Raw genomic sequence first — 27,074 nt, forward strand, 5'->3', positions numbered from 1 at the left:
GTGAGACCAACACAGTCACTGGGAGAATGTGCAAACTCCACAGTGACGGGATAGTGACCCGGTGCTGGGATCAAACCTTGGTTCTCAGTGCCGTGATGCAGCAGTGCTAACCACTGTGCCACCATGCCATCCCCCTCCCATTTCTGAGTATTATTGTGCTATATGAAAGCGAATGTGGCATGGTACCACAGTGGTTAGCACTGCTGCTTCACAGCTCCAGTGTCCCGTGTTCGATTCCTGGCTTTGGGTCACTGTCTCCCCGTGTCTGTGTGGGTTTCCTCCGGGTGCTCTGGGTTCCTCCCACATGTCCCGAAAGACGTGCTTGTTAGGTGAATTGGGCATTCTGAATTCTCCCTCTGTGCGCCGGAATGTGGTGACTGGGGGATTTTCACAATAACTTCATTGCAGTGTTAATGTAAGCCTGCTTGTGACACTAATAAAGGTTATTACTAACGCTCTCTTTCTTATTGGTGAAGTGAAAGGGAATATTTGGTAAATGCCAACTTACTGAAATGCAATTCAGGCCTGCTATCACCGCGTACAATACAGCATAAGCTGAAAGCAGTTACAAATTTCTGATATAACACGTAAAGGTAAACTCTGTTAGCCTAGCTTTCAACTCACCACAAATGTGAGATCCAGGTTCGCAGTTAAACACGGAGCATTCTCTGTCCATTGTGTGAGGCTGCTGGTGAGGTGGAAGATGCCATAATCTGCTGCTATAACTGCTGCTGACAGTACTAAGTATATAGTAACCATTATCAGGCGTATCAGACACTTCCTCTTTTCCTTTTGAGACAGTTTTAGTCCTGTTGTTTTTGTTAACTTCCCAGCCATAGACAGAAACACGTCACAGTTGGCTGAACTGCTCTTGCACAGTTTCTCCAGCTTCCTCGTCAGGTAGTTATTGTCAAAATCTAGATCGGTCAGATAATGAGCGAGGTACCAGATTGATGCCACAATCAGATTCAAGATGAGTATGGTAGCAAATGCTCTGTTAGTCAACAGCGTGGCTCGGTCCATCCACACCTGTACACTCTGAAATTCTCCATTTATCTGCTGACTGACATTTGTCAAAGTACTTCTAATATGGGCATAGTTTATATCTGGATGGTAGTTTAGTTGTAAGTGCAACATTTTAATAACTTTATCTATGCCACCAAGTTCCAAGGCAGACATTGCTTGAGATACTAGTTGAGTAGAGTTTAAGATATTGTCTGTTGCACTCCTCAGAATACACTGAGATAGTTCCAGTAACATCTTGATATTTCGAACAATGTTTGGGATGACGTTTGTTCCAAGGAGTAGACATATTCCAGATAGAAGCAACTTTCGACCCTGTTTGGTGACCAGCGTAGGGATTATCAAGGTAAAGGCACAACGGGCAGGGTGCACCAGAAATAGAAGCAGCAGAACGATGGAGGCAAAGGTGCCTGCAACAATACCCGATGGATCCTCTTTGTATTGGAGTGTGTTTGACAGCCATTGATATAGAAGTCCCCCAGTAGCACCAGCGATACTCAAACAGAACAGAAATAAAATGAAAAGCTCTTTAATGTTGCATGGGGTAGGTTTGGAATAGACGGACCAAACATAACTCAACTGGTGTTGTACCCCAGTTCGCAAACTGCTGGCAACGTTTAAACAGGCAGACATCTTGTAGACTGCAAAGAGAAGCAGAAAAACACATTATTTTGGGTTACATTTGGACGTTCTTCCATATTAGCCCCGTAAAAAATATTTGGGCTTGAATGAGAGAACTTTCAGTTACTGTTTAGTCAGCCCAGTGAGTGACCCTCCTTCATCTCAGTGGGCCACAAGACCGAAATTAGGCATGATCACTAACCACGACCCCATGAATAAGATTAAATACATTTAATACATGCGGAAAATTTCATAACGAGTTATGGAAATTAATAGAACTGTCTTCAACTTCAAAAGTTTAGAAACAAAAGAAATATTTAGGCTCTGGTTGAATGAAATGAAAAATGAAAATCGCTTATTGTCACAAGTAGGCTTCAAATGAAGTTACGGTGAAAAGCCCCTAGCCGCCACATTCCGGCGCCTGTTTGGGGAGGCTGGTACAGGAATTGAACCGTGCTGCTGGCCTGCCTTGGTCTGCTTTAAAAGCCAGCGATTTAGCCCAGTGTGCTAAACCAGCCCCTCTGCGGAGGGAGCGCACGGCTCTCACAATCAGTGTTGTGTGCAATCAGTCCGCGCCTCACTTCACTTGCCCTTCCTCATGTCCATATTACCTTAGTTATACCGGTAGGAAATAAAACTACACTTTTTAAAAAATAAATTTAGAGTACCCAATTCATTTTTTCCAATTAAGGGGCAATTTAGCCTGTTCAACCCACCTACCCTGCACATCTTTGGGCTGTGGGGGCGAAACCCACGCAAACACGGGGAGAATGTGCAAACTCCACACGGACAGTGACCCAGAGCCGGGATCGAACCTGGGACCTCGGCGCCATGAGACTGCAGTGCTACCACTGCGCCACCGTTCTACCCTCGGAAATAAAACTACACTGATGGAAACCTGCGAATCTGGCAACCCTGCGCATAGGCAATGGTCAACATATGTCTCGCGGGTCGCACTCAGAACTACATTGTTCTTTCTGAGAACTTAGCACGGATTAAAATGCTGCCACTTTTCAGACATTCCAACACTGACTACACTACTTAATCGGTTGTGAAACATTCTAGGATGTCCTGAGGTTGGGAAATGTGCTTCATAAATGTAAATCCTTCCTTTTACATACGCATTGTAGCTTGAAAGCAACACTGACGTTTTTCAATTAAAAAGTACAATGGTTTGTGTACTGTACGTTTGTTAAAGGTTTTCAGTATTTGGTGAATCTGATGATCTGCTGGAATGGAGTTTAAACATATATGATTATCTGGGAATAAATTGATTACACTGTGTGTCTGTTTACACATTGTGGACTCACTGAATGCTTACACGCTATGTTGCATATTTGTCTGTAATGCAATTAATCTATGTTACACTTATAGCAGCAATCACATAATTTCAAAGGAATTAATTGGATGCAAAGCACTTTGAGATGTTACTGAAATATGTTTCGGGTGATATATAAATGCAAAATGCTGATCTGAGCTTAGTGATAACATTCTTACATGAAGATGTTAAGTTCACCTAATTAACACGTCCACTCTACAATCTGGGCTGATATTCCAGTGTAGTAATGAGGCAATGCAGGACCTTCAGACAGGCTGACTTTTAGATCAGACGTGAGGTGGACATAAAAGATTTTGTGATACTATTTGAAAACGGGCCGGGAGGCTCTTCCCAGAGACCTGACCAACGTTTATCCCTCAATACATATCGCTGTGAGATCTTGCTGTGCACAAATTGGTCACTGCGTTTCCCAGATAACAGTGACTCAATTTTTTTTTGGGGGGGGGTCTCTGCGGGAATAGTACTTAATTGATTATAAACTGATATCATAAAACATGCTGCAGAAATTCTTTAAATGCCAGTCTGTATTGTGTAGTTTATAAAGTATGATATGGGGCACACTGGGCTTGCTTTTTCAGTAGTGATAGCAAAATCAAAACATCTACCCATGGCTAAATTTACAGACATAGGACTTTTTATGATCTGTGGTAAGCGATCATTAACTAATATCACACACATCAATTCCTAGACTTGTATTTATAATAGACTTCCTTCTTATCTATGCTATCTACACATGTGCAATTTACATTTGTTTATGTATATATATTGGACAAGAATGATTTTCACTTATTCAGCAATTATCCCAACCTCTGGACACTCCAGTTCAATTGCACCCAATTAATTCTTATGAAGGACATATGAACATACTGCTTTGACAAAGGGTCATTCAGACTTGAAACGTTAGCTCCCTTTCTCTCCACACATGCTGCCAGACCAGCTGAGATTGTCCAATATTTTCCGTTGTTGAATTAGAGGCAGGAATAGCCCATTCGGCCCTTCGAGCCTGCTTTGTCATTCAATAAGTTCATGGCTGATCTGATTGTAAAGAGAGTTCTAATCTTTCCTTATAACAACCCACCCATTCCAGGTTTAGCTCACTAGGGCCTGGTTTAGCTCACTCAGCTAAAATCACTGGCTTTTAAAGCAGACCAAGCAGGCCAGCAGCACGGTTCGATTCCCGTACCAGCCTCCCCGGACAGGCGCCGGAATGTGGCGACTAGGGGCTTTTCACAGTAACTTAATTGAAGCCTACTCGTGTCAATAAGCGATTTTCATTTCATTTTTCATTCATATTAGTTTAGTTAACCTTCTCTGAACTGCTTCTAATGTATGAACATGCTTCCTTAATTAAGGAGGCCAAAATTGTACACAGTACTCCAGGTGTGAACTCTCATAGGTCATAGAATTTACAGTGCAGAAGGAGGCCATTCGGCCCATCGAGTCTGCACCGGCTCTTTTGAAAGAGCACCCTACCCAAGCCCACACCTCCACCCTATCCCCATAACCCAGTAACCCCACCCAACACTAAGGGCAATTTTGGACACTAAGGGCAATTTAGCATGGCCAATCCACATCTTTGGACTGTGGGAGGGAACCGGAGCACCCGGAGGAAACCCACGCACACATGGGGAGAACGTGCAGACTCTGCACAGACTGACCCAAGCCGGGAATCGAACCTGGGACCCTGGAGCTGTGCAGCAATTATGCTAACCACCATGCTACCGTGCTCTCCAATGTCTTGTACAATGAAGTATAGCCTCCCTACTTTTGTATTAAATTCCCCTCGCAATAAATGATGACATTCTATTAGCTCTCCTAATTATTTGCTGTATTTACATACTAGCGTTTTAGATTCATGTATCAAGACACCCAGATCTCTCTGCATCTCAGAGATCCACGATCTCTCACCATTTACATAATACGCTGTTTTTGTTCCTCTCACCAAAATAGAAAATTTCACATTTTCCGAATGTTATGCTCCATTTTCCAGATCTTTGTCCACTCACTTAACCTATATGTATATATATATATATCCCTTTGTAGCCTCCTCATGTCCTCATCACAATTTACTTTCCGACCTATCCTTGTGTCATTAGCAAACCTCGCAACTATACTTTTGTTCCCTTCATCTAAGTCGTTTATATAAGTCATAAAACGTTGAGGCTTGTTATATTATGCCAACCAGAAAATGATCCATTTATGCATACTCTCTGATTCCTTTTCGATAGCGAATCTTCTATCCATGCCAATATGTTACCCCCATACCTGAACCTTTCTGCAATAACCTTTGATGTTTCCGCATGTTTACTCTAAACCATTAATTATTCATCCATTTTTAATTTTTAAGGATAACGCGAAATAAAAATGATTATTTAATACAGGCTAAAAAGCATTTCCTACATACCAGTCTCTCCCCAAATGGTAAAGGCAGGCAATATCTTGTCTTTGTGAGGTGCAGCTATATACACTGGATTGGTATAATTTGCACAGATGTAAAATATATTTATTTCAGCAACTGAGAGAAAAACAAAGCTATTTTTAGTAGGAAAAAAAATCCCTTTCGCTATCTTTACCTTCTTAGCCTCCAGCAGCGATCACAGATATTGGGTTGCACAAACCACAAGTTTGAGCAAACACACAAGTGGTTATATTATATATTTGTATCCATTCTCCTTTGAAGAGTAAGTTGTGTTTTTCCTCAGTTATAGCCCATCTATTTTTCCTCATTCGTCACTGAGGATCAGTGATGAAGTGTTGAACACCTCCCCCTGGATGTTCTCCTCCAAAACACCCTCTATCCTGACGTGGAACTACATCACAGCTCCTTCACTGTTGCTGGGTCAAAATCCAGGAACTCCCTCTCGAGCAGCACAGTGGGCCTACCTTCACAACATGGGCTACTAAAGCAGCTCACGGACAATTAGGGATGGGTAATAAATGCTGGCCTAGCCAGCGACACCCACATCCCAAGAATAAATTCAAAGAAACTATTGTCATAATATACACACAAGTATATGATGGTGCACAGACAGACATTGATTGACACACAGGATGACCAATGAACACACAGAACACAGCAGCCAATCACCAGACAGGACACGGCCACTATAAAGCCAGAGGGCACTAGTTTTCCCGCTCTCTCGGGATCCAGCCTCTGAGACAGGCAGAGCCCGTGAGCAACAACTAGAACATCCACCATGTGGTAGTAAGATAGTCTGGTCAGGTTAGCCTCAGGTCTCCAGTCAACTCAGCATAGTGTCAACCCACAGTTACAGTATGTTTGATAGTTAAGAGTTCAATAAAATAGAGTTGCATTTCTTCAAGTGTTGGAAGCCTGTCTCTCTCACTGCTGCAGTAAACGCAGTCCTCGCAGACCCAGCTTACCCAACACATCAACTATGACCCTGCGTTCAACTCATGCAAATATGTGTTAGCTTACTTGAAGGGGTCATGAGATGATGAGGAGCAGGTATATTAACTGATTCATCCCCTCCCCTCACTAAGTTCCCTAACTTACTGAAACATTGTCAATTTCAGGCTGCATTGCAGATGTATCCAAGAGATTGTTTTGCATCTGTAACTAATTTCTGGACTGGGAGGCCTATACATTCTTAAATACACATTGGGTGACATTCAACGACCCAGTTGTGCCCAGCGCAGATCCGGGCACAACGGGTGAATCGCGCGTGAGCCCCAAATCTGGGTGCGCAATCACTAACTCGCTCCACCGGGTGGGATCTGGGTGCCACCCTCACTGGGTGAGATTCAGATCTCAATATTTAAATGAGCCTTACAGCTCGTTTACCTCCCCAGCGCTGGATTCACCTAGCGCCTGGGACTCACTAGCCACGCCAGGCAGACCTCGCCATGCTGCTGTTTAGTACTGGCCTACACAAATGCAATGGTGCCTGGGGAAGGGGGGGGGGGGGGGTGGGGGGGGGGGGGTGGGGGTTGGAGACCCCTCAGTGACAGGGCAAGTTGGCACTGCCATGGACTGTGGGGGCCTTGCCAGGTGGAAGGGGGTGGACGATGGGGGGTGGTTCCTGGGAGCCTCTTCAAGGTTGGAGGAGTGGAGGGAGGGTCAAAAGAGCGTGGAGGGCCTGAAAGGGGGGGGGAAGATCGGGGCTGCTGGACTAAATGACGCCCGATCCCTCTAAGTGCAGCGTTGTTGGGGAGAAATTACCCAAGGCCAAATAAAACAACAAGGTTTCTTTGAATAGCAGGGTGTTTCTGGGCATTGCAGCCACCAATAAACACCCTGCTATTTGGGCCATTCAACGGAATTTAATTTGAGTCTGCTGAATCGCGGACATTACGGTATTGTTCAATCATTCCTCTTTGTTGCTCAGGAGTCAGTTAATTTTTCTACCCTGTGAAATTACTAATAAAACTGAATCCAATTACACCCCTTGTATGAAACAATTCTTTTGAATGGTATTCTGCTCCCATCTTGTGGACAGTGCACACTGCTGCTACTGTATGTCGGTGGAGGATGGAGTGAATATTTGTGGAAGGGGTGCCAATCAATCTTCTTGAGTGTTGTTGGAGCTGCACTCATCCAGGCAAGTTGGAAATATTCCATTACACTCCTGACTTGAGCCTTGTGGCTGGTGGACTGGCTTTGGGGAGTCAGTTGCTGTGATCTTCGCCACAGGATTCCCAGCCTCTGTCCTGCTCGTGTAGCCACAGTATTTATATGACTAGTCCAGTTCACTTGCCTGTCAATGGTAATCTCCAGGATGTTGATAGCGGGGGATTCAGTGATGGTAATGCCATTGATTGGCAATGGGCAATGGTTTGATTCTCTCTTATTGGATATGGTCATTGCCTGGCACGAATGTTACTTGCCACTTGTCAGCCCAAGCCTGGATATTGTACAGGTCTTGCTGCAATCGTATGTGGACTGCTTCTGTGTGTGAGGAGTCGCAAATAGTGCTGAACATTGAGCAATCATCAGAGAACATCCCACACCTGACCTTCTGATGGAAGGAAGATCATTGATGAAGCAGCTGAAAATGGTTGGGCCTCGGATACTACGCTGAGGGACTCCTGCAGTGATGACCCGGGACTGAGATGACTGACATCCAACAACCACAACCATCTTCCTTTGTGCCAGGTATGACTCCAACGAGTGGAGAGTTTTCCCCCTGATTCCTATTCACTCCAGTTCTGCTAGGGCTCCTTGATACCATACTCGGTCATAGAATCAGAGAATCCACAGTGCAGAAGGAGGCCATTCGGCACATCGAGTCTGCACCGGCCCTTGGAAAGAGCACCCCCACTCAAGCCCACACTTCCACCCCATCCCCGTAACCCCACCTAACCTTTTTTTGGACACTATACTAAAGGCAGTTTAGCATGGCCAATCCACCTAAACGCCACATCTTTGGACTGTGGAAGGAAACCGGAGCACCCGGATGAAACCTACGCAAACACGAGGAGAATGTGCAGACTCTACACAGACAGTGACCCAAGGCGGAATCGAACCTGGGACGCTGGAGCTGTGAAGCCACAGTGCTAACCACTGTGCTACCATGTCTGCCCCCGTCAATTGCTGCCTTGGTGCCAAGGGCAGTCACTCTCACCTCACCTCTGGAGTTCTGTTCTTTTGTCCACGTTTGAACTAAGGCTGTAATGATGTCAGGAGCTGCATGACCCTGGCAGAAACCAATCTGAGTGTCAGTGAGCAGGATATTGCTAAGTACGTGCAGCTCGATAGCACTGTTGATGATCCCTTCCATCACTTTACTGATGATTGAGAGTAGACTGGGTTGGATTTGTCCTGCTTTTTGTGTACAGGACACACCTGGGCAATTTTCCACATTTCCGGCTGCAGCATTCGCAATAACCTTCAGCCAGAAGTGCCAAGTGAAGGATCCATCTCGGTCTCCTCCAGAGGTCCCCAGCATCATAGATGTCCGCCTTCAGATAATTATGGGTAGATGCCAGTGTTGTACTGTACTGGGACAGATTGGCTAAAGGTGCGGCAAGTTCTGAAACATAAGTCTTCAGTACTGTTGCTGGGATATTGTCAGACGCCATAGCTTTTGCAGTATCCGATGCCTTCAGCCGTTTCTTGATATCAGGTGGGGTGAATTGAATTAGCTGAAGGCGGACATCTATGATGCTGGGGACCTCTGGAGGAGACCGAGATGGACCCTGAACTTGGCACTTCTGGCTGAAGATTATTGCGAATGCTGCGGCCTTGTCTTTTGCAGTGATGTGCTGGGCCCCTCCATCACATATTTGTGAAGCCTCCTCCTCCATTGAGTTGTTTAATTGTCCATCACCATTCACAATTGGACGTGGCAGGACTGCACAGACCTGATCCGTTGATTGTAGGTACACTTGGCTCAGTCTATCACTGCTGCTTATGTTATTTGACATGCAAGCAGTCCTGTGTTGTAGCTTCATCAGGTTGACATCTGATTTTTGGTATGCTTGGTGCTGCTCCTGGCATGTCCACCTGCACACTTCATTGAACCAGGTTTGATCTCCTGGCTTGCTGGTAATGGTAGAGCGTTGGACATGCCGGGCCATGCAGTTACAGATTGTGGCTGAGTACAATTCTGCTGCTGATGGTCCACAGTGCCTCATGGATGCCCAGTCCAGAGTTGCTAGATCTGTTCTGAATCTATCCCATTTAGCACAAAGATAGCGCTGTCACCCGCACCCTCCACCAGCACAGGAATGGCACTCGGAGGAAATCCTCAATGTGAAGACAGTACTTTGTCTCCATAAGGACTGTGCAGTGGTTACTCCTACTGATACTGTCATGGACAGGTATATCTGCGGCAGGCAGATTGGTGAGAATGAGTATGGTATGTTTTTCCCTCTTGGCTCCCTCACCACCTGTCGCAGACCCAGTCTAGTAGCTATGTCCTTTAGGACCTGGGGACCCCGGTCAATAGTGGTACTAACAAGCCACTCTTGGTGATGGATATTGACGCCCCCCCCCCCCCACCCAGATTACATTCTGTGCCCTTGCCATACTCAGTGCTTCCTCCAAGTGGTGTTCAACATGGAGGAGTATTGATTCATCAACTGATGGTGGCCGGTATGTGGGTAATCAGCAGGAGGTTTCCTTGCCCATGTTTGACCTGAAGCCATGAGACATCATGGGGGTCCAGAGTCGGTGTTGAGGACTCCCAGGGAAAAACTCTCCTGAGGGAGCGGGGGGGCTGAGGGTGTTTGGGGGGGTTCAGGGTGAGGGGGGGGATCAAGGGGGGAAGGGTGAGGGGGTCAAAGGGGGCAGGGTGAGGGGGGGGACAAGGGGGCAGGGTGAGGGGGGGACAAGGGGGCAGGGTGAGGGGGGGGACAAGGGGGGCAGGGTGAGGGGGGGACAAGGGGGCAGGGTGAGGGGGGGACAAGGGGGCAGGGTGAGGGGGGGACAAGGGGGCAGGGTGAGGGGGTCAAGGGGGACAGGGAGTTTGGGGGTCAAGGGGGACAGGGTGAGGGGGGTCAAGGGGGACAGGGAGTTTGGAGGTCAAGGGGGACAGGGTGAGGGGGGTCAAAAGGGGCAGGGTGAGGGGGGTCAAAGGGGGCAGGGAGTTTGGGGGTCAAGGTGGATTGGCCATGCTAAATTGCCCGTAGTGTCCTAAAAAGTAAGGTTAAGGGGGGGTTGTTGGGTTACGGGTATAGGGTGGATACAGGGGTTTGAGTAGGGTGATCATTGCTCGGCACAACATCGAGGGCCGAAGGGCCTGTTCTGTGCTGTACTGTTCTATGTTCTATGTTCTATGACTGTATACCGCTGAGCTGCCACCACCTCTGCTGGGTCTGTCTTGCTCGTGGGACAGGACAAACCCAGGGATGGTGATAGTGGTGGCACTGTAAGGTATGCTTCGGTGATTATGACTATGTCAGGCTGTTGTTTGACTAGTCTGTGACACAGCCCTCCCACTTTGGCACAAGCCCCCCGATGTTAGTAAGGAGGACTTTGCCATTTGTCGTTTCAATGCCTAGTTCGATGCTGGGTGGTCCGTCCAGTGTCTTTTCTTTTAGACTTTGAAACGGTTTTGACACAACTGAGCAGTTGGCTCAGCATTTCAGACGGAATTTAAGTGTCAACTACTGTGTCAACCATTCTGTGAATCTGGAGTCACATGACCAGGTGAGGACTGCAGAATTCCTGTCCTCAAGGACAGGTTTTTACCACAATTGACAATGGTCTCATGGTCACCATTAGATTTTTAATTCCAAATATTAATTGGATGTGTAAGGATCCTTCCTGATGATTCCCTTATTTTCCCTTTTTTCATTTTTGCTGTTATCATTTTCATCCATAAATACTTCATGGACATGTACCTTTGGCAGCAGAGACAACGAGGAATACAACAGAGAACACTCTAGCTTTAGACAAAAAGCCCAGACCCTGAGAGATGGAGTGGGACTCAGTTCGATTGATTGGCTGGTGGATGGCACCCCTGCAGTTTGTTGGCCTCGTTGCGTCGGAGTGACTACATCATCTCCTCGGACAGAAAGTGATTGGTCTCCTCCAGTCGGCTTTGGAGTTCGAGGAGGGCTGCTGTCATCCCGCCTCAGGCTCGCGACTCTGCCTTTGCAGCTCCAGGACGACGAGACCCAGGGGCACATCATCGGCCAGGGGCCAGCTGAGTCCCCAGGCTCCGCCGTCCCTCCAAGTGCTGGCCGTTTGGGACATTCCTTCCTCCCCTTCCTGTGGGTGTTCAGCCGTGAGGTGCTCACCAGTGAGTGGCACTGAAGCCTGCCAACTGGGTAATCCTACCGAGGTGCCATTCCTGCGCTGGTGGAGGGTGTGGGTGACAGCTGTGACGCCTCTTGGATGCTGGTCTCTGAGATGTCTCCCTTGTAGCTGCTCAGGTCTGTGGTGTGCAGAGGGTGCGATGATGGTCTGGGCTGGTTGACTGATTGACCCTGAAAGGGAAGCGAGGCGGCATTAGTGCATCATAGGGGGGTAAATGTTGGGCGAAAGTGAACTCCTGTGAGGCTTCCACCATGGCTGCATGCCGTGATGATTCTCACTTTTGTCTCTTGCCCCCACTTCAGCCTCTGCACTGGTGAGGTCCTGCTCCTCGCCTGCCAGCTCAAGGGCCTTCTCCTCAAAGGGCTTTAGGCATCTTAGCTCAGGCATGACTCCTGCAGGCTGTACCCACTCTCACCGGTTGTTCTTGAGTTCCTACTGCAATGAGGCAGTTGGGGAAAGTGTAGGCTGGGGTCCTGCCAGGTGACGAAGGCTGTCATGAGTGGGACATGGGTTGGAGCGGGGATGTGAGGCCAGATTATCTACTGGGGGGGGGGGGGGGGGGGGGGGGTACATGGGGATTGGGGATGGGAGGGGGTTGGAAGGTGCCATGAGAAGTGTTGGGAATCCGTAATGTAGCTGGGTGAGGGGTCACTGTGGAGGTGTGAAGGGGCTGTGAAAGGGGACAGCGGAAGACATCAGGAGGCAGACTTTGTTTAAATGAGGATGTCACGCCTCTGCTCCACAACACCCAAGTGTTTGATGAATGCTCCCTCTGAAAATCATGGTGCTGTCTTCCTGGCAGCCATCCACTGACTGGACTTGAGAACCGACACTCAGTTCTGCCCATATTGTGAATAGCCGCGACCAGGCACTGATCTTGTGGTTGTCACCACTGTTTTTATATATCACATACATGAGATGTAATAAGGTAAGGCTCCTGTCCTACAGGTACGAGGTAGATCCCTGCCTGGGGCGGAGTATAAATGTGTGTGCTCACCGAGCTGCAGCCATTTCGGCAGCAGCTGCAGGAGGCTTCTCATCTCTGCTTAATAAAGCCTCGATTACTCTCTACTCTCGTCGCGTTGTAATTGATAGTGCATCAATTTATTAAGCAGAGATTTTACAATGATGGATCTCCGCATCAAGCCAGATCGCCTGCAGCTGCACCCTCAAGCTGGCAACGCCACGTCGGCCTTCGCCCACTGGCTAGCTTGCTTTGAAGCCTACATCGGATCTGCGATGGAACAACCCACAGAAGCACAGAAACCCCAGATCCTGTATACACGGCTGAACTCCGATATCTTTCCCCTCATCTGGGATGCGCCCACCTACGCTGAGGCCATGGCGCTTCTGAAAGAGAACTACACCCAGCAGGCCAACAAACCCTATGCCAGGCACCTCCTGTCCACGCGGCATCAACTCCCCGGTGAGTCCTTGGAAGATTTCTGGTGAGGGACTGCGATTGCCAGGCCGTTTCGGCCGTTGAACGTTCCAAACTCCTAATCAGGGCCGCTTTCGTTACGGGCATAGGGTCGGCGTACATCCGCCAGCGCCTCTTAGAAGGGGCTACCCTCGACCTCGCGGCGACCAAGAAACTCGCGGCCTCGCTAACTGTTGCCACCCGTAATGTACAAGCGTACGCCCCGGACCGCACGGCGTCCCCCTCCTGGACATCGTGGACCCCACCAGCGTCCGCCTCAGCATGGACCCCACCAGCGGCCGCCTCAGCATGGACCCCACCAGCGGCCGCCTCAGCATGGACCCCACCAGCGGCCGCCTCAGCATGGACCCCACCAGCGGCCGCCTCAGCATGGACCCCACCAGCGGCCGCCTCAGCATGGACCCCACCAGCGGCCGCCTCAGCATGGACCCCACCAGCGGCCGCCTCATCATGGACCCCACCAGCGGCCGCCTCAGCATGGACCCCACCAGCGGCCGCCTCAGCATGGACCCCACCAGTGGCCGCCTCAGCATGGACCCCACCAGCGGCTGCCCCCAGCCAACCACAAGCCTGCGCCGTGCGGCAGCCAGCCAACCCCGGGGGGCCCAAGAGCTATTTCTACGGAGAGACAAGGCACCCCCGGCAGCGCTGCCCGGCGCGGAGTGCACTCTGCAAGACCTGCGGGAAGAAAGAACATTTTGCTGCGGTGTGCCAGGCCTGGTTGATCGCCGCTGTAACTAGGCCCATTGTTCCTGCACCCCCCCACATGCAACCCATGGATGCTGCCACTTTCATCCACGCAACCCACGTGCAGCCTGTGGGCGCCGCCATCTTCCTTGCCCCAGGACACGTGCGGCCCGTGGGTGCCACAATCTTCCCCCCCATCAGACCTCGTGTGGCCCATTGGCGCCGCCATCCTTAACGTCGCCCACCACATGCACCCGTGGGCACCGCCATCTTCCCCGCCTCAGAACCCCTGCTCGTCGGGCACCTCATCGGGCTGCTCATCGTCCGCAACCGCCGTCAACCAGCCCGGGGCCTACCAACACCGGCTACAGCCCGCCTCCGTCACGATCGACCAGTCCCGGCAGCACAACCTTGCAACCGTGTCAACGACAGTAAAGGTCGATGGGCACAAGACATCCTGCCTTCGTGACTCTGGGAGCACCCGGGGATGAAGATGAGGTCTACACGCTCCCGAAGTCACTGGCGACTGAGCCGGCACCTGCATCACCACCGGGACTGCGATGCTCACAACAGAGGATCAAGGCACCCAACCGGCTCAATTTGTGAACTTTCCCCAAAAATGTACGCTTTAAATTGCTCGCATACATGTAACTAGTTTTCCACCCCCCCCCCCCCTCCCCCCCCGGACTCTTTTTTAACAGGGGGGTGAATATATCACATACATGAGGTGTATTACGGGGTGAGGCTCCTGTACTACAGGTACGGGGGTAGATCCCTGCCTGCTGGCTCCGCCCAGTAGGCGGAGTATAAATGTGTGTGCTCACCAAGCTGCAGCCATTTCGGTTCGATTAAGGCTCGATTACTCTCTACTCTCGTCTCGTCATAATTGATAGTGCATCACCACTTAAGTGCACTTTATCAAAAGCTTTCTGAATATGCAATTACACCACATCCACTGGTTCTCCTTTATCCAATCTACTAGTTACTTCTTCAAAAAAACTCCAGTGTATTTGTCAAAAATGAATTTCCTTTCAAAAATGTTGACTTTGTCTGATCCCGTTTATATGATATGATGTGTCCTGCTAACACATCCTTTATAATAGATTCTAGCATTTCCCTGCTACTAACGTTGGGCTAATCACTTTGTAATTCTCTGTTTTCTCCTTCCCTCCTTGTTGAAATAGTGGGGAAATATTTGCCACTTTCCAATCTGCCGGGGCTGTTCCAGAATCTACAGAGTTTTGGAAGATGACAACCAATGCATCCATTATTTCCTTTAATACCCTGGGATGTAGATTATCAGGCCCAAGGGATTTATCGGCTTTCAGTCTTGTTAATTTCTCCAGCACTATTTTTTAATGAATACTAATTTCCTTCAATTCCTCCTTCTCACTAGATCCTTGCTCCCCCAGCATTTCTGCGAAGTTATTTGTGTCTTCCATGTGTGAACGCAGAGCTAAAGTCGTTATTTAGTTGCTCTGCCATTTCCTTGTTCTCCAATATTAATTCACCCGTCTCAGTCTGTGAAGGACCCACATTTGTCTTCATTAATAGTTTCCTTTTTACACACTCATAGTAGCTTTCACAGTCTGCTTTTATATTCCTTGCAGGTTTACTCTCATACTCTAAATGTTTCTCTTCTTAATCAATCTCTTGGTCCTCCTTTGCTGAATTCTAAACTGCTCCCAACATCAGGCTAGCTACTTTTTCTCGTGACTTTATTCTTCTTTGGAGCTAATACTAGATTTAATTTGTTTTCCTTATTCTGTTTTTGCTCTAGAAAGAATTTTCAACTATTGTGATGCATACATTAGTTCCTTAATATTAGCCATTGCGTATTCACTGTCCTGCCTTTGACTGTCAGTCAAATTGTTAGTTGCCGAGAGTGGGAACTGACAGCAGAACAGTGATTGGAGGCAAAGCAGGCACCGGGGAAGACAGAACTGCCACTTCTGTCAAAGATTCTGTCTTTACTCTGCCAGGTATATGCAAATTCTTTCTTTTGTTCTTTGACTCCGCAAACTCTTTTTAAGAATTCACAGATTCCACCATTTATCAATAAATTCCAGATCAAGTTTTACTATTCAGCATCTAGTAACTTGCTTTCCATTTTTAAGAATATCCCACGAAATTACGACTAATCAGCATCCAATAGCACTTTTTCCATGTTTTGAAATCCCACAAGACCCTCCCCTTTTGTTACTATCCCAGTTGGTGTTAGTACTGGATGGGAATTTTCCAGAATAGAACCTTGACTCAGAAGATGGTAAAGTTTTATAGATGGAGGAACACAGGAATGCTAATTGGGTTGTAACAACTAGGAAACATAAAAGGTTTGATTATTATATAATCCTTTAGTCCCCCTTAACTTCGCAAATATACATAGACTTCAAGGATAGCACCTTGCTCCGAAACCAGAAGCAAGATGCCACTCAATTCTTCTGACACAAAACTACTAAATTGAACGCACTTAAATCTATACCTTCTAACAATAGAAATATAGATCAGTTAAAATTCTGTTTACCTGACACTTACCCATGATAAAGAAATAAATCAGGTCAGCAACTATTCATTATGATCCTGCTCCCAAGGCCAGTCCAACCATGAGAAATGCCATGGGAGATTAACTAATAGGTTTAAAAACATGTGCTTGTGTTGATGGACATAGTGTGACCTTGTTTGCAGAGTTTGCTAATCCTTCCCAGCCTTCCTCTCTGCTCCCTTTCCCTCCCCATCTCTCCTCATCTGTCCTGACCTCTCTCCTTACTCCTCCTAATCCTTCCACTGACCCTCACCCTTCCCCTTCTCCTCTCCATCACCTTCCCCTTCACAGCTCACCTTTCCCCTTTCCCCACCCAATGACTCCACGCCCCAGCCCTCACTTCTCCTTACTCTCCCTCCTTTCCCTAGCCCATTCACCCCACCCCCTTCTCACCCCTCCATCTCTCCCAACACCTGCAGCCACCTCCCTGCTGCTACGCTTCCCCTCCACAGCCCTTCCCTTCCCACCTCACTCCTTCCCACCCCTACCACCACCTCCCCAACCCAACCCTCCTGTCCCCTCTTCAAGCCAATCTTTATTGAGTGACCAATGTAAGAAGTCAAGATTCATGGGGAGGGATTTTTTGACCTCTCCTCCCAGCAGGACCTTCCAGTCCCACTGAAGTGGACGGAACTGAACGGTTCACCATGCCTGGGAATCAACCACAGCGGGTATGGAAAATCCTGGCCTAAACTGTGGGATTTTACTGGAACTACGCAAAGTAACATTGAAAGTAAGTCAGGAAATTCTGATTAGCTGATGCCAGGCCTGGGTTTACGAGCCTCAGGAGAGGGCAATGGAGAAGAAGATGAAGAGTTTTCTAACTTCCAAGAGTGAGATAGTGTTTTGGGAAATAGCCCCACCCGGTTGCCGGGATCGTCCAATGCTGTTATTTCCTTCTCTGAATTTTGTTGCAGCAGAGGTTCTGTGTAGGATTTCTATCAACAATTAAATTAGGTAGCGCAGTGTTTCACAGTGCCAGGGTCCCGGGTTCGATTCCCGGCTTGGGTCACTGTGAGGAGTCTGCATGTTGTCCCTGTGTCTGCGTGGGTTGCCGCCGGGTGCTCCGGTTTCCTCCCACAAGTCCCGAAAGACGTGCTTTTCGGTGAATTGGAAATTCTGAATTCTCCCTCCGTGTACCCGAACAGGCACCGGAATGTGGAGACTAGGGGCTTTTCACAGTAACCTCATTGAATTGTTCATGTAAACCTACTTGTGACACTAATAAAGATTATTATTATTAATTATTCTTTTCTCTATCCTGATATCACTATTTGGAAAAATATCTAATTTCCTTCAAACCTGCCAAACAGCAATAACAACCAGTGCTGCAAAACTCTACACCACTGGAGGGCACTGTCGCCTTAGAAACTTGAGGAAACACAGTATTGTTGCACCCTGACAGCGGGCAAGCCTGAAACACTGGGGTCAGTGTTGGAAAGGAAGCAAGTAAAATTCAAAGCTCCCATTAGCACACCCCCCCCCCCCCCCCCCCACTCTCCACTGGTTCCCCTGTGTCCCACTCTCTCGATTTAGAAATTCTTGTTTCTAGTTTTCAAATCTCTCCTCTGCTCCCTGAGTGGCCGGCCACCACCTTACATCTCTACATTCGTCATCCTCTCACCCAGATTCTCTTTGTCCCCTTAATCTTTCAACCTGTAGACTCTCTTTGCTTCCTTTGCTTGCCCATCGCCGCCTGCTCACTTCAACAAGTCCTAATCTCACTTCAACAACTCCTACTCTTCAGCATTTTTCCTACATCTGTCTTGTCGCCCCCTCACCTCAATCACCTCCTGCAAAAATCTCCTCCCTCCATTCTCCACTCGCCCTTCCTCCTGTTTGACTCACAGATTTCATAGAATTTACAGTGCAGAAGGAGGCCATTCAGCCCATCGAGTCTGCACCGGCTCCTAGAAAGAGCACCCTACCCAAGGTTAACACCTCCACCTTATCCCCATAACCCAGTAACCCCACCCAACAATAAGGGCATTTTTTGACGCTAAGGGCAATTTATCATGGCCAATCCACCTAACCTGCACATCTTTGGACTGTGGGAGGAAACCAGAGCACCCGGAGGAAACCCACGCACACACGGGGAGAACGTGCAGACTCCGCACAGACAGTGACCCAGCCGGGAATTGAACCCAGGTCCCTGGCGCTCTGAAGCAACAGTGCTATCCACTGTGCTACCATGCCACCCATTATGTAATCGGAATAGTAATGGCAATCAAAGAGTGATGGTCAATAGATACTTTTTGGGTTGGAGGTAGATTTATGGTGGAGTTCCCCAGGGGTCGGGATTGGGACCCTTGCTTTTCCTGATATATATTCATGATTCAGATCTTGGACTGCAGGGGACAATTTCAAAGTTTGCGGATGACACAAAACCTGGAAGCATTGTAATGTGTGAGGCCGACAATGTGGAACTTCAAAAGGACATGGACAAGTTGATGGAGTGGGCAGATAGGTGGCAGATGACGTTCAATACGGAAAAGTACATACATTGTGGTAGGAAGAACACGGCAGACAATATGAAACCAGGAGTAAAATTTTTAAGGGGGTGCGGGAGCAGTGGGACCTGGGTGGCTATGTGCAGAGATCATTGAATGTAACAGGGCAAGTGGAGAGAGCAGGTAACAAAGGATGTAATAGTCTGAGTTTTATTAATAGGGTCATAGAATACAAGAGCAAGGGGGTTATGCTGAACCTATACAAGACACTAGTTAGATCTCAGCTGGAGTATTGTGTACAGATCTGGGTGCCACAGTATCTGAATGCATTGGAGAGAGTGCAGAAGAGGTTTACAAGAATGGTTCAGAGGATGGGAAACTCAGTTGTGAGGATAGATTGGAAAGGGTGGGACTGTTCTCCTTGGAGAGAAGAAGGCTGAGAGGAGATTTGATTAGAGATGTTCAGAGTCACGAGGGGGCTGGACAGCGTAGATAGGGAGAAGCTGTTCTGGCTGGTAAAAGGATCAAAACCAAGAGGGCACAGATTTAAAATGATTTGTAAAACATGTAAATGTCATTTGAGAAACATCTTTTTCGCACAGCGAGTGGTGTAAGCCTGGTGGAGGCAGGTTCAATCGAAGCATTCAAGAGGGGGTTGATTGATGACTTGAATAGAAACAGTGTGCAGAGGGAAAAGGCAGGAGAATGGCACTAAATTTAATAATTCTCATTGGAGAGCAGGTGTCGACTCGATGGGTGAATGGCCTCCTTCTGTACCGCAACAATTCTCTGGTTCGTGATACATTCTTTTTACATGTCAGAGATATAAATGCAAATTGGAGAGAATCAGGCTGGAAAATGGATGGAGAAATAAAATTTGTTAATAAGAAGCGTTACTTCTCCCACCAGAAGAAATGAAGTGGAGCCAGCCATAAGCAGGTCCGAATGCCAACCAAAATTGCTGAAATGTCATTCATATTGTTCAGGCAAATACATTGTTGACTGCTCACAAACAGTAATTATATGAGAAATTGTTTGCGATTACTTCAAATTTGTGTGCTCACAATTCTCCCATCGGGAGACTATGTCCCGACACCGGAGTGAAAACCGGAGTGTTTCACTCCGGCATCGGAGGCCGCTCCCAGCCCCCTATTCTCCCACCCCCGGGGGACTAGGAGCGTAAATGACACGTCCGGCGCCGCTTAAATGACATCATCCACGCACGGGAGGGTTGGCCGGCGCCGACCTGCGCCTGCGCGGTTGACGTCCTCCCCGCAGCCGCCCCGCAAGAAGATGTCGGATGGATCTTGTGGGGTGGCGGAGGAAAGGAGGTTCTCCTTCAGAGGGCCGGCCCGGTGGGCACCGATCACGGGCCAGACCCCTATTGAGCTCCCCCCCAGTGCAAGAACCCCTCCCTCCACAGGCCGCCCTCCCCCCAGCGTTCCCGTGCAGTTCCCGACGGCAGCGACCAGGTGTGGACGGCGCTGGCTGGAACCTGTCGTGTTGGGCAGGCCGCTCGGCCCATCCGGGCCGGAGAATTACCGCTCGCCCGTTACGAACGATTCTCCCAGTGGCCAGCCGTGAATTTCGCCGTGCCGGTTTGGGGGGGGGGGGGGGGGGGGTGGGAGAATCGCATGCGGGTGCCGGGGCGGCGTGGCGGGACTTGCGCAGCGACCCGGCGATACTCTCACTCGGCGTGGGGGGGGAGGGGGGGGGGGGGGGGGAATTCCGCCCAGCACCTCCTACTGTTCAATATTTTAGTGGGATTTGAACCTTCTATTAAAATTAATGCTAGGTGGCAGCACGGCGGCGCAGTGGTTAGCACTTAACCCTTATGGTGCCGAGGTCCCAGGTTCGATCCCGGTTCTGGATCGGTGGGCCCCGATCGCGGGCCAGGCCACCGTGGGGGCACCCCCCCGGGGCCAAATCGCCCCGCATCCCCCCCAGGAACCCGGAGCCCGCTCGTGCTGCCTGGTCCTGCCGGTAAGAGAGATGGTTTGAATCCCGCTGGTAGGACCGGCATTACAGCAGCGGGACTTCGGCCCATCGTGGGCCGGAGAATCGCCGGTGGGGGGGGGGGGGGGGGGGGGGGACGCCGACAGGCGCGGCGCGGTGCCCGCCTCCGCCGAATCTCTGGTGCCGGAGACTTCGGGAGACGGCAGGAGCGGGATTCACGTCGCCCCCCCCCCCCCCTCCCCCCACCCCTGGCGATTCTTCGCCCCGGCGGGGGGTCGGAGAATCCAGCCCCCAGTCTGGGGACTGAATTATTCGGGCTGCGATGAGGGCAGACACAGAGTCAGGTGGGTATGGAATTTCATGCTGCCAGCCAGCTGGTAGTTGGGTGACCTGGCACCATCAACCCCCCATCCACCCCCTCAGGCCATTTTCTTTAAGGTGGGGACTGGGGGGCGGGGGGGGGGGGGGGGGAGCGGGGGTAGGGGGGGGGCAGGGTTAGCCAATCAAGGGGCGTTAAAAGCCACTTAATGTTGACTGTCAGAGGCCAATAGCTGGAATTTTCCCCGGGGCTGTGGAAAACAGCCTCACTTCCTGAAGATGTCCTTCCAGAGGGAGCAGCATTACTGACTGACTGTGAGGGACAGCCTGCCTGCCTGTGTTCTACCAAACCCCACCCATCACATTCGTGACCTGGCTGCTGTGAAGGACATTTTTCGTTTTGAATTTAAAGAAGTTGGAAAGAGAGAGAGGGAGCACCCACACATTGGGGTTCGCCCCCCCCCCCCCCCCCCCCCACTCGCCTTCAAAGGCCACATGTTTCTGTGGAGCAGGACGTTGGTCTTCCCAATTCGAGAGCCTGCCTGATCACCCTTAATCTGATGGCTATTATTTGGCCAAAACAATGAAAGTCTCAGCTGAGTGACTGTTCGCTACACGGTGCGGTCTTTTGACCCTTTATTTGAACCTGATGTCAGGGTCCATGGGGAAAATCTGCCTTAGATGTTTGTTCACATTGAAGCACACTCCCAAGTTCAGAACATGTCTTAACATGGGGGTGAAATAGGCAGAAATCTAGGGGATGCAGTGCGGAGCTTGAGCATGTGATTCATTTGAAATGATTCAGAGGCAGAAAACTTGCTGAATAATTGTGAAATTGCTATGTGATTTTGAAGAATTGTAAAACGGAGAAGGTACATTTTCTTGTCATATAAAATATTTTGAAATTTCACAGGACCCCGGATTTGCAAATCCTAGTACAAGTGGATTATGGATTCTGATTTCTCACTATTCCCTAATCTCCTGAAAGAGTCATATTTGGCCCAAAATGTGTCAAACAGAAGAAATCGGAGCAATGCACCATGTGATCATGGCTTCAGCTCCATCTTCCTGCCCTGCTCTCCATGTATGTTGATTCCTTGGGAGATCAAAAATCTCTCTTTTCCTTAATTCAGTGATGGCACATCCACAATCCCTGGGACAGAGAATTCCAAAGATTCACAACCCTTTCTCCTCATCTGAGTCTTAAATGGTTGTCACTTTATCAGACAAGACGTTCAGGAATTTGCCTATTCTGAGGCTTGGCCTGTTTTCACATCCATCAAAAGACAAACGGATGGATTCCCCGTCAGCGGGATCCCCCGCTTCGCCGGCAGCGCACTCGCGTCTGCGGGTTTCCTGACGGTGTGGGGTGGCCACAATGGGAAACCTCACTGGCTGGCTGCGGCAATGGAGAATCCCGCTGCCAGGCGGAATGTGCAATGCCGGAAAATGGGGCTGGCGGGATGGAGAATCCCAAACAAAAGATTCTGCTGAAGAACAAAACAAAAAATTTATTTATTACCTTTAATGAACTCAGGACATCGCAAAGTGCTTTACACCCAATTAAGTCCTTCTAAGATGTAATTACTGTTATAATATAGAAAAAGTGGAGCCAATTGGGCAGCATGGTAGCACAGTGGGTAGCATTGTTGCTTCACAGCGCCAAGGTCCCGGGTTCGATTCCCGACTTGGGTCTCATGTCTGTGTGGCGTCTGCACGTTCTCCCCGTGTCTGTATGGGTTTCCTCCTGGTGCTCCGGTTTCCTCCCACAAGTCCCGAAAGACGTGCAGGTTAGGTAATGTGGGCATTCTGAATTCTCCTTCTGTGCACCTGAACCCTATGTTAACACCACTCTGATCCTTGAGCTGCAAGCTATTCATTCATTTCTCTTAGAGGGCTGTGATTGACAGTTTCTACAAACACGGCTGTGAGCCTCGCTTTATTCATCTTTTTCATGATTCAGTAACTCTGAGGTACTCTGATCACAATGTTTACAAACATCCACTTCAAAGTGAGGTAAGTGCTGTCAACTTCCAGTTGAGCACTTCAAAATCACTCGAGGGTGAAAGAGGGTGATTGGAATGCACAGAACTCCCTTTGAAGTGGTTGATGTTTGTAATTGTGGTTACAGCACTTTAGAGTTACTGAACCATGGAAAAGATGAATGAAGCAAGGCACACAGCTGTGTGTGAAAGCTGCCAATCACATCCCAGGAAGGAAAATTAATGAATGGCTTGCAGCTCAAGGATCTGAGGAGTTTAAATACAGGTCACTGATTTACTTTTTCCAGGAATTGACATGTGGTGCTCCCTCTGTCTGAGCCAGTAGGTGATTGCCCAGGTGAGTGTTACAACAGCAATTCTTTTCACTTCTTTTCACTTCCCATGTTTGAACTGCTCTCTAGCTTCCAAACAGGGATAATTTCCCGCCGTCAGGAAACTGATTTCTGGCCACCCGCCAAATCTTGCTCCCCTCTCTCCACGATCCCCACTGCCGACGGGAGCGGAATGGTCCACCATATTGAGCCAACGGGCTGCTGCCTCCTCTGAAAGCTGACAATTCCCACAGTGCAGGACTTCCTCAGTATGGCACTGAAATGCCAAGCTGGATTAGATGTTCAAGTGGCACGGGGCTTGAACCCACTGTCCTTTGGCACTGCGGAGTGCTGCCAACTGAATCATAGCTGCCATTTTAAACTAGTTTGAGACTTTTGCGATCAATAGTGGGGTATCTTAATTCCTTATTTCCTTGATTGACATGGCAATGGACTTTGAAAGAAATAAATGTGGGAAAGGAAACTGGACTCTCTGGATCTGTCCCGATGATATTTGTTAATTTACGGAACTGCCCAATGAATATAATTAGAATGGGGTTTCTAAGGTCTTTTTATTCATGCGTGACTCCTCATTCCTTCTCTAGATGTTAGTAGGTACAAAAACTCCATTGTACCAAATTTTGCTCCTATAACTAATATTTTCTGTTCGAGCCTCTGACCTTTGACTATTTTCCCCATACTCTGACCCTATTTGCTGGTGTACTGGTATGTTTGTACACTCTGTCCCTTTCTGCTATATTCTGGTATTCCTGCATGGCTAGCTTGCCCAATACCTTGTCCTTTCTCTTCAACGTTTCACATCTCCTCTTATGTGAAATACGCCCCCCCCCCCCCCCCCCCCCCCGCCATGATTATTTGGTTTAAAACCCTCTCTTCAACCCTAGTTATCCAATTTGACAGGAGACTGGTCCAAGAGCGGTCAAGGTGAAGACTGTCCCATTGGGACGCTCCAGCTTTCTCCAATTCTGCCGCCAGTATGGTTTTGTTTCTGTTAGGTGCCCTGGTTTGTTTTACTGCACAAAATGCAAGTTAAACTTATAATCATTGTGTTTCAGTTATTACTTTCCGGCGCGCACACATTCTGAAATGTCAATGCTTTGTTTTTTATAAATTTAGTGTACCCAATTCATATTTTCCAATTAAGGGGCAATTTAGTGTGGCCAATCCACCTACCCTGCACATCTTTGGGTTGAGGGGGTGAAATTCACGCAAACACGGGGAGAATGTACAAACTCCACACGGACAGTGACCCACAGCCGGGATCGAACCTGGGAACTCGGAGCCGTGAGGCAGCAGTGCTAACCACTGTGGCACCGTGCTGCCCCCAAAATGTCAATGCTTAGTGAAATTTCCAACCAGCGATACAAACCCTGACTTCATGGATCGGTGAATCGTCAGTCCTTTTGGGGGTGTAATGCCCGACTATGCTGGGAGCAAGCTTAGTACCGACCCACATAAGTAGGAAATTGAGTATTGACACTGAGAAAGCGGGGATGAATAATAAGGGATTTTACTGAGCTAGTCTCACTTACCAGGCTACAGACGTTTGCTATAAAGAACCCACAAGCCTTGCAGAATAGAGTGAGTTGTTCCATCTTAGGCTGCAGGTGTAATGGGTGGTCATGTTCGATCTGTCCTAGCGTTTAAATGTCACCTTTAAGATGCTGGAATGGAAAGCGACGCTGACTTTAACGCAGCTGTTGCCGTTCTGTCTTCAGCTGAAGAAAAGTTTAGAATCGCCATGCGACGCTGCAACCCCATTTAAAAAAAATAAAACTCTGTGACCTGGGCTGGCTCGAAAGGGCACCTTGTGATCTGTATTAGGTCAGCGTGAAGTATTGAAGCTGTGCAACGCGACAGCCAGCACTTGTAGATAAATGGCCTATTCATTTCATATCGAGAAACAATCCCTAAACGTAGTTTACTGCATGGTGAAAGAAAGAAGCATTTGCTGATGCTAACTGCTCCTGTCCTGACCCTGAGTGAGAATGGAATTAAACTGAGAGGCTCTGTGATTGTAAAACCGTGTAAAAGACACTCCATTTGTTACAGAATCTGATGAAGTGAAGAGCAGTTCATATGTACAAGGCCATCCGTCACTTCCTTTTGAAATGTATGGAAAGATACAGTTGCATTTTATCCCACACACCCCCTCTCCATACCTCTGCAATGATTAATGTGCAGCATTGGGACATGAGGTGGTGCTAGAGGGCCATGGCTGGAAGGTGCTGACGCATAGTCAGGACCATTCTCTGCCTTGCCAGGGCTTTATCCAGATTGTCTGCTAATTTTGCCTCTGTGTTAATACTAATGTTCCGTGAAATACTAGAAAAAGCATGGGAGTGGTTCACTGCAGTCAGCCAAGTTTTTACAAATAAGATTTCCCGTAATATTGAGTCATGGGATAAACTTGTCATGAAATACATTTCCAGATATTAAAGATATCGAGGAATATGGGGATAGCGCAGGGAAATAGTGTGGCAGGATGAAGATTAGCCGCGATCCAGTTGAATGGTGGAGCAGGCTCGAGGGGCTGAATGGCCTCCCCCTGCACCTATGGTCCTATTCCACTCATGAAGAAAGAAGCACAAGGATTCAGAAATCAGGAGGTGGAAACCGAGACATTTTAAGCTGCAATTAGAAAAAGAGTTTGAGAAAACTACTTGGAGCACAGTGCCCTGATCAGAAGTTGCACAAGTTCAAACAGGGAGTAGTTTGAACTCCCACCACAAATGCATTCACATGATTTTGAATTGGTGATGGTGAAAAATCTATCAGCGCAACTTCTTCAATAGTTAACAAAAAAACAGTGTAAATTCACTGTTGCTTTGGCCTCAGTAGCAGTTGATAGGGTTGGAGCACTGTGGCACTGACAATAACTTGCATTTATTTAGGCCGTTTCAGCTAGGAGATCCCAAAGAGTTTTACCGGGGTAATTGCTGAAGGAAACATAAATGTGAGTAGATATTGGAAAGGATGTGAATTCATCGATGATGTGATTAGGAGGCACAAAGTGATGGGTATTGAGAGAGCTGAGAGAGATTGAGAAAGAGTTCTCGATAGTCCTGGCAAGGCAGCTAAAGACTCTATTAGCAATGTTAGTGGGTTAAGTGTAGAGGAGATGGCGACAATTAGAGGAGCAAAGAGTGCTGGAGATGATATAGAATCAGAAAATGAAAAATGAAAATCGCTTATTGTCACAAGTAGGCTTCAATGAAGTTACTGTGAAAAGCCCCTAGTCGCCACATTCCGCGCCTGTTCGGGGAGAATGGTACGGGAATTGAACCGTGCTGCTGGCCTGCCTTGGCCTGCTTTAAAAGCCAGCGGTTTAGCTCAGTGTGCTAAACAAGCTAAACCAGGATGAGGTGAGGACATAGAGTGATTTTGAAGATAGATATGAAGATTTAAACTTGATGTATTGTAGGTCAGAAAAGGGAAGAGGGAAGGAGTAATTCATAAACAGGATTGGGGTAAGACAGAATATGGGTAATTACATTTTTCGATTTGTTGTAGTTTGTGCAGAATGAGGGGCTAAAGAGGAGAATGTTAGAGAGCTTGAATGCAGAGGTAATAGGGCAGGGACGATGGTTTCAAAGAAGGTGGTCGAGGCAGTAGAATTTTGCTGATGGTTAAGATG

The 27,074-nt window shown here is 48.4% G+C and overlaps 1 protein-coding gene across 2 annotated transcripts in view; it reads right to left on the bottom strand.

Annotated features, from left to right (window-relative positions):
* LOC119969651 (osteoclast stimulatory transmembrane protein-like) overlaps positions 1 to 27,074 on the bottom strand; it is a 48,562-nt gene that overhangs the window by 9,263 nt on the left and 12,225 nt on the right. Inside the window, exons 1-3 of one of the 2 annotated variants that reach the window (XM_038803585.1) lie at positions 24,970 to 25,037; positions 5,388 to 5,450; positions 625 to 1,664 (exon numbers count right to left, since the gene is read on the bottom strand). In XM_038803585.1, coding sequence (XP_038659513.1) covers positions 625 to 1,656 — 1,032 coding nt within the window. In that variant the 5' untranslated portion in view covers positions 1,657 to 1,664; positions 5,388 to 5,450; positions 24,970 to 25,037. Of the gene's footprint in view, positions 1 to 624; positions 1,665 to 5,387; positions 5,451 to 24,969; positions 25,038 to 27,074 lie in introns of those variants that run through there. The other variant, XM_038803586.1, reaches the window with a different exon arrangement.

The sequence above is a fragment of the Scyliorhinus canicula genome, chromosome 7 (assembly GCF_902713615.1).
Source record: "Scyliorhinus canicula chromosome 7, sScyCan1.1, whole genome shotgun sequence".
Lineage (NCBI taxonomy): Eukaryota > Metazoa > Chordata > Chondrichthyes > Carcharhiniformes > Scyliorhinidae > Scyliorhinus > Scyliorhinus canicula.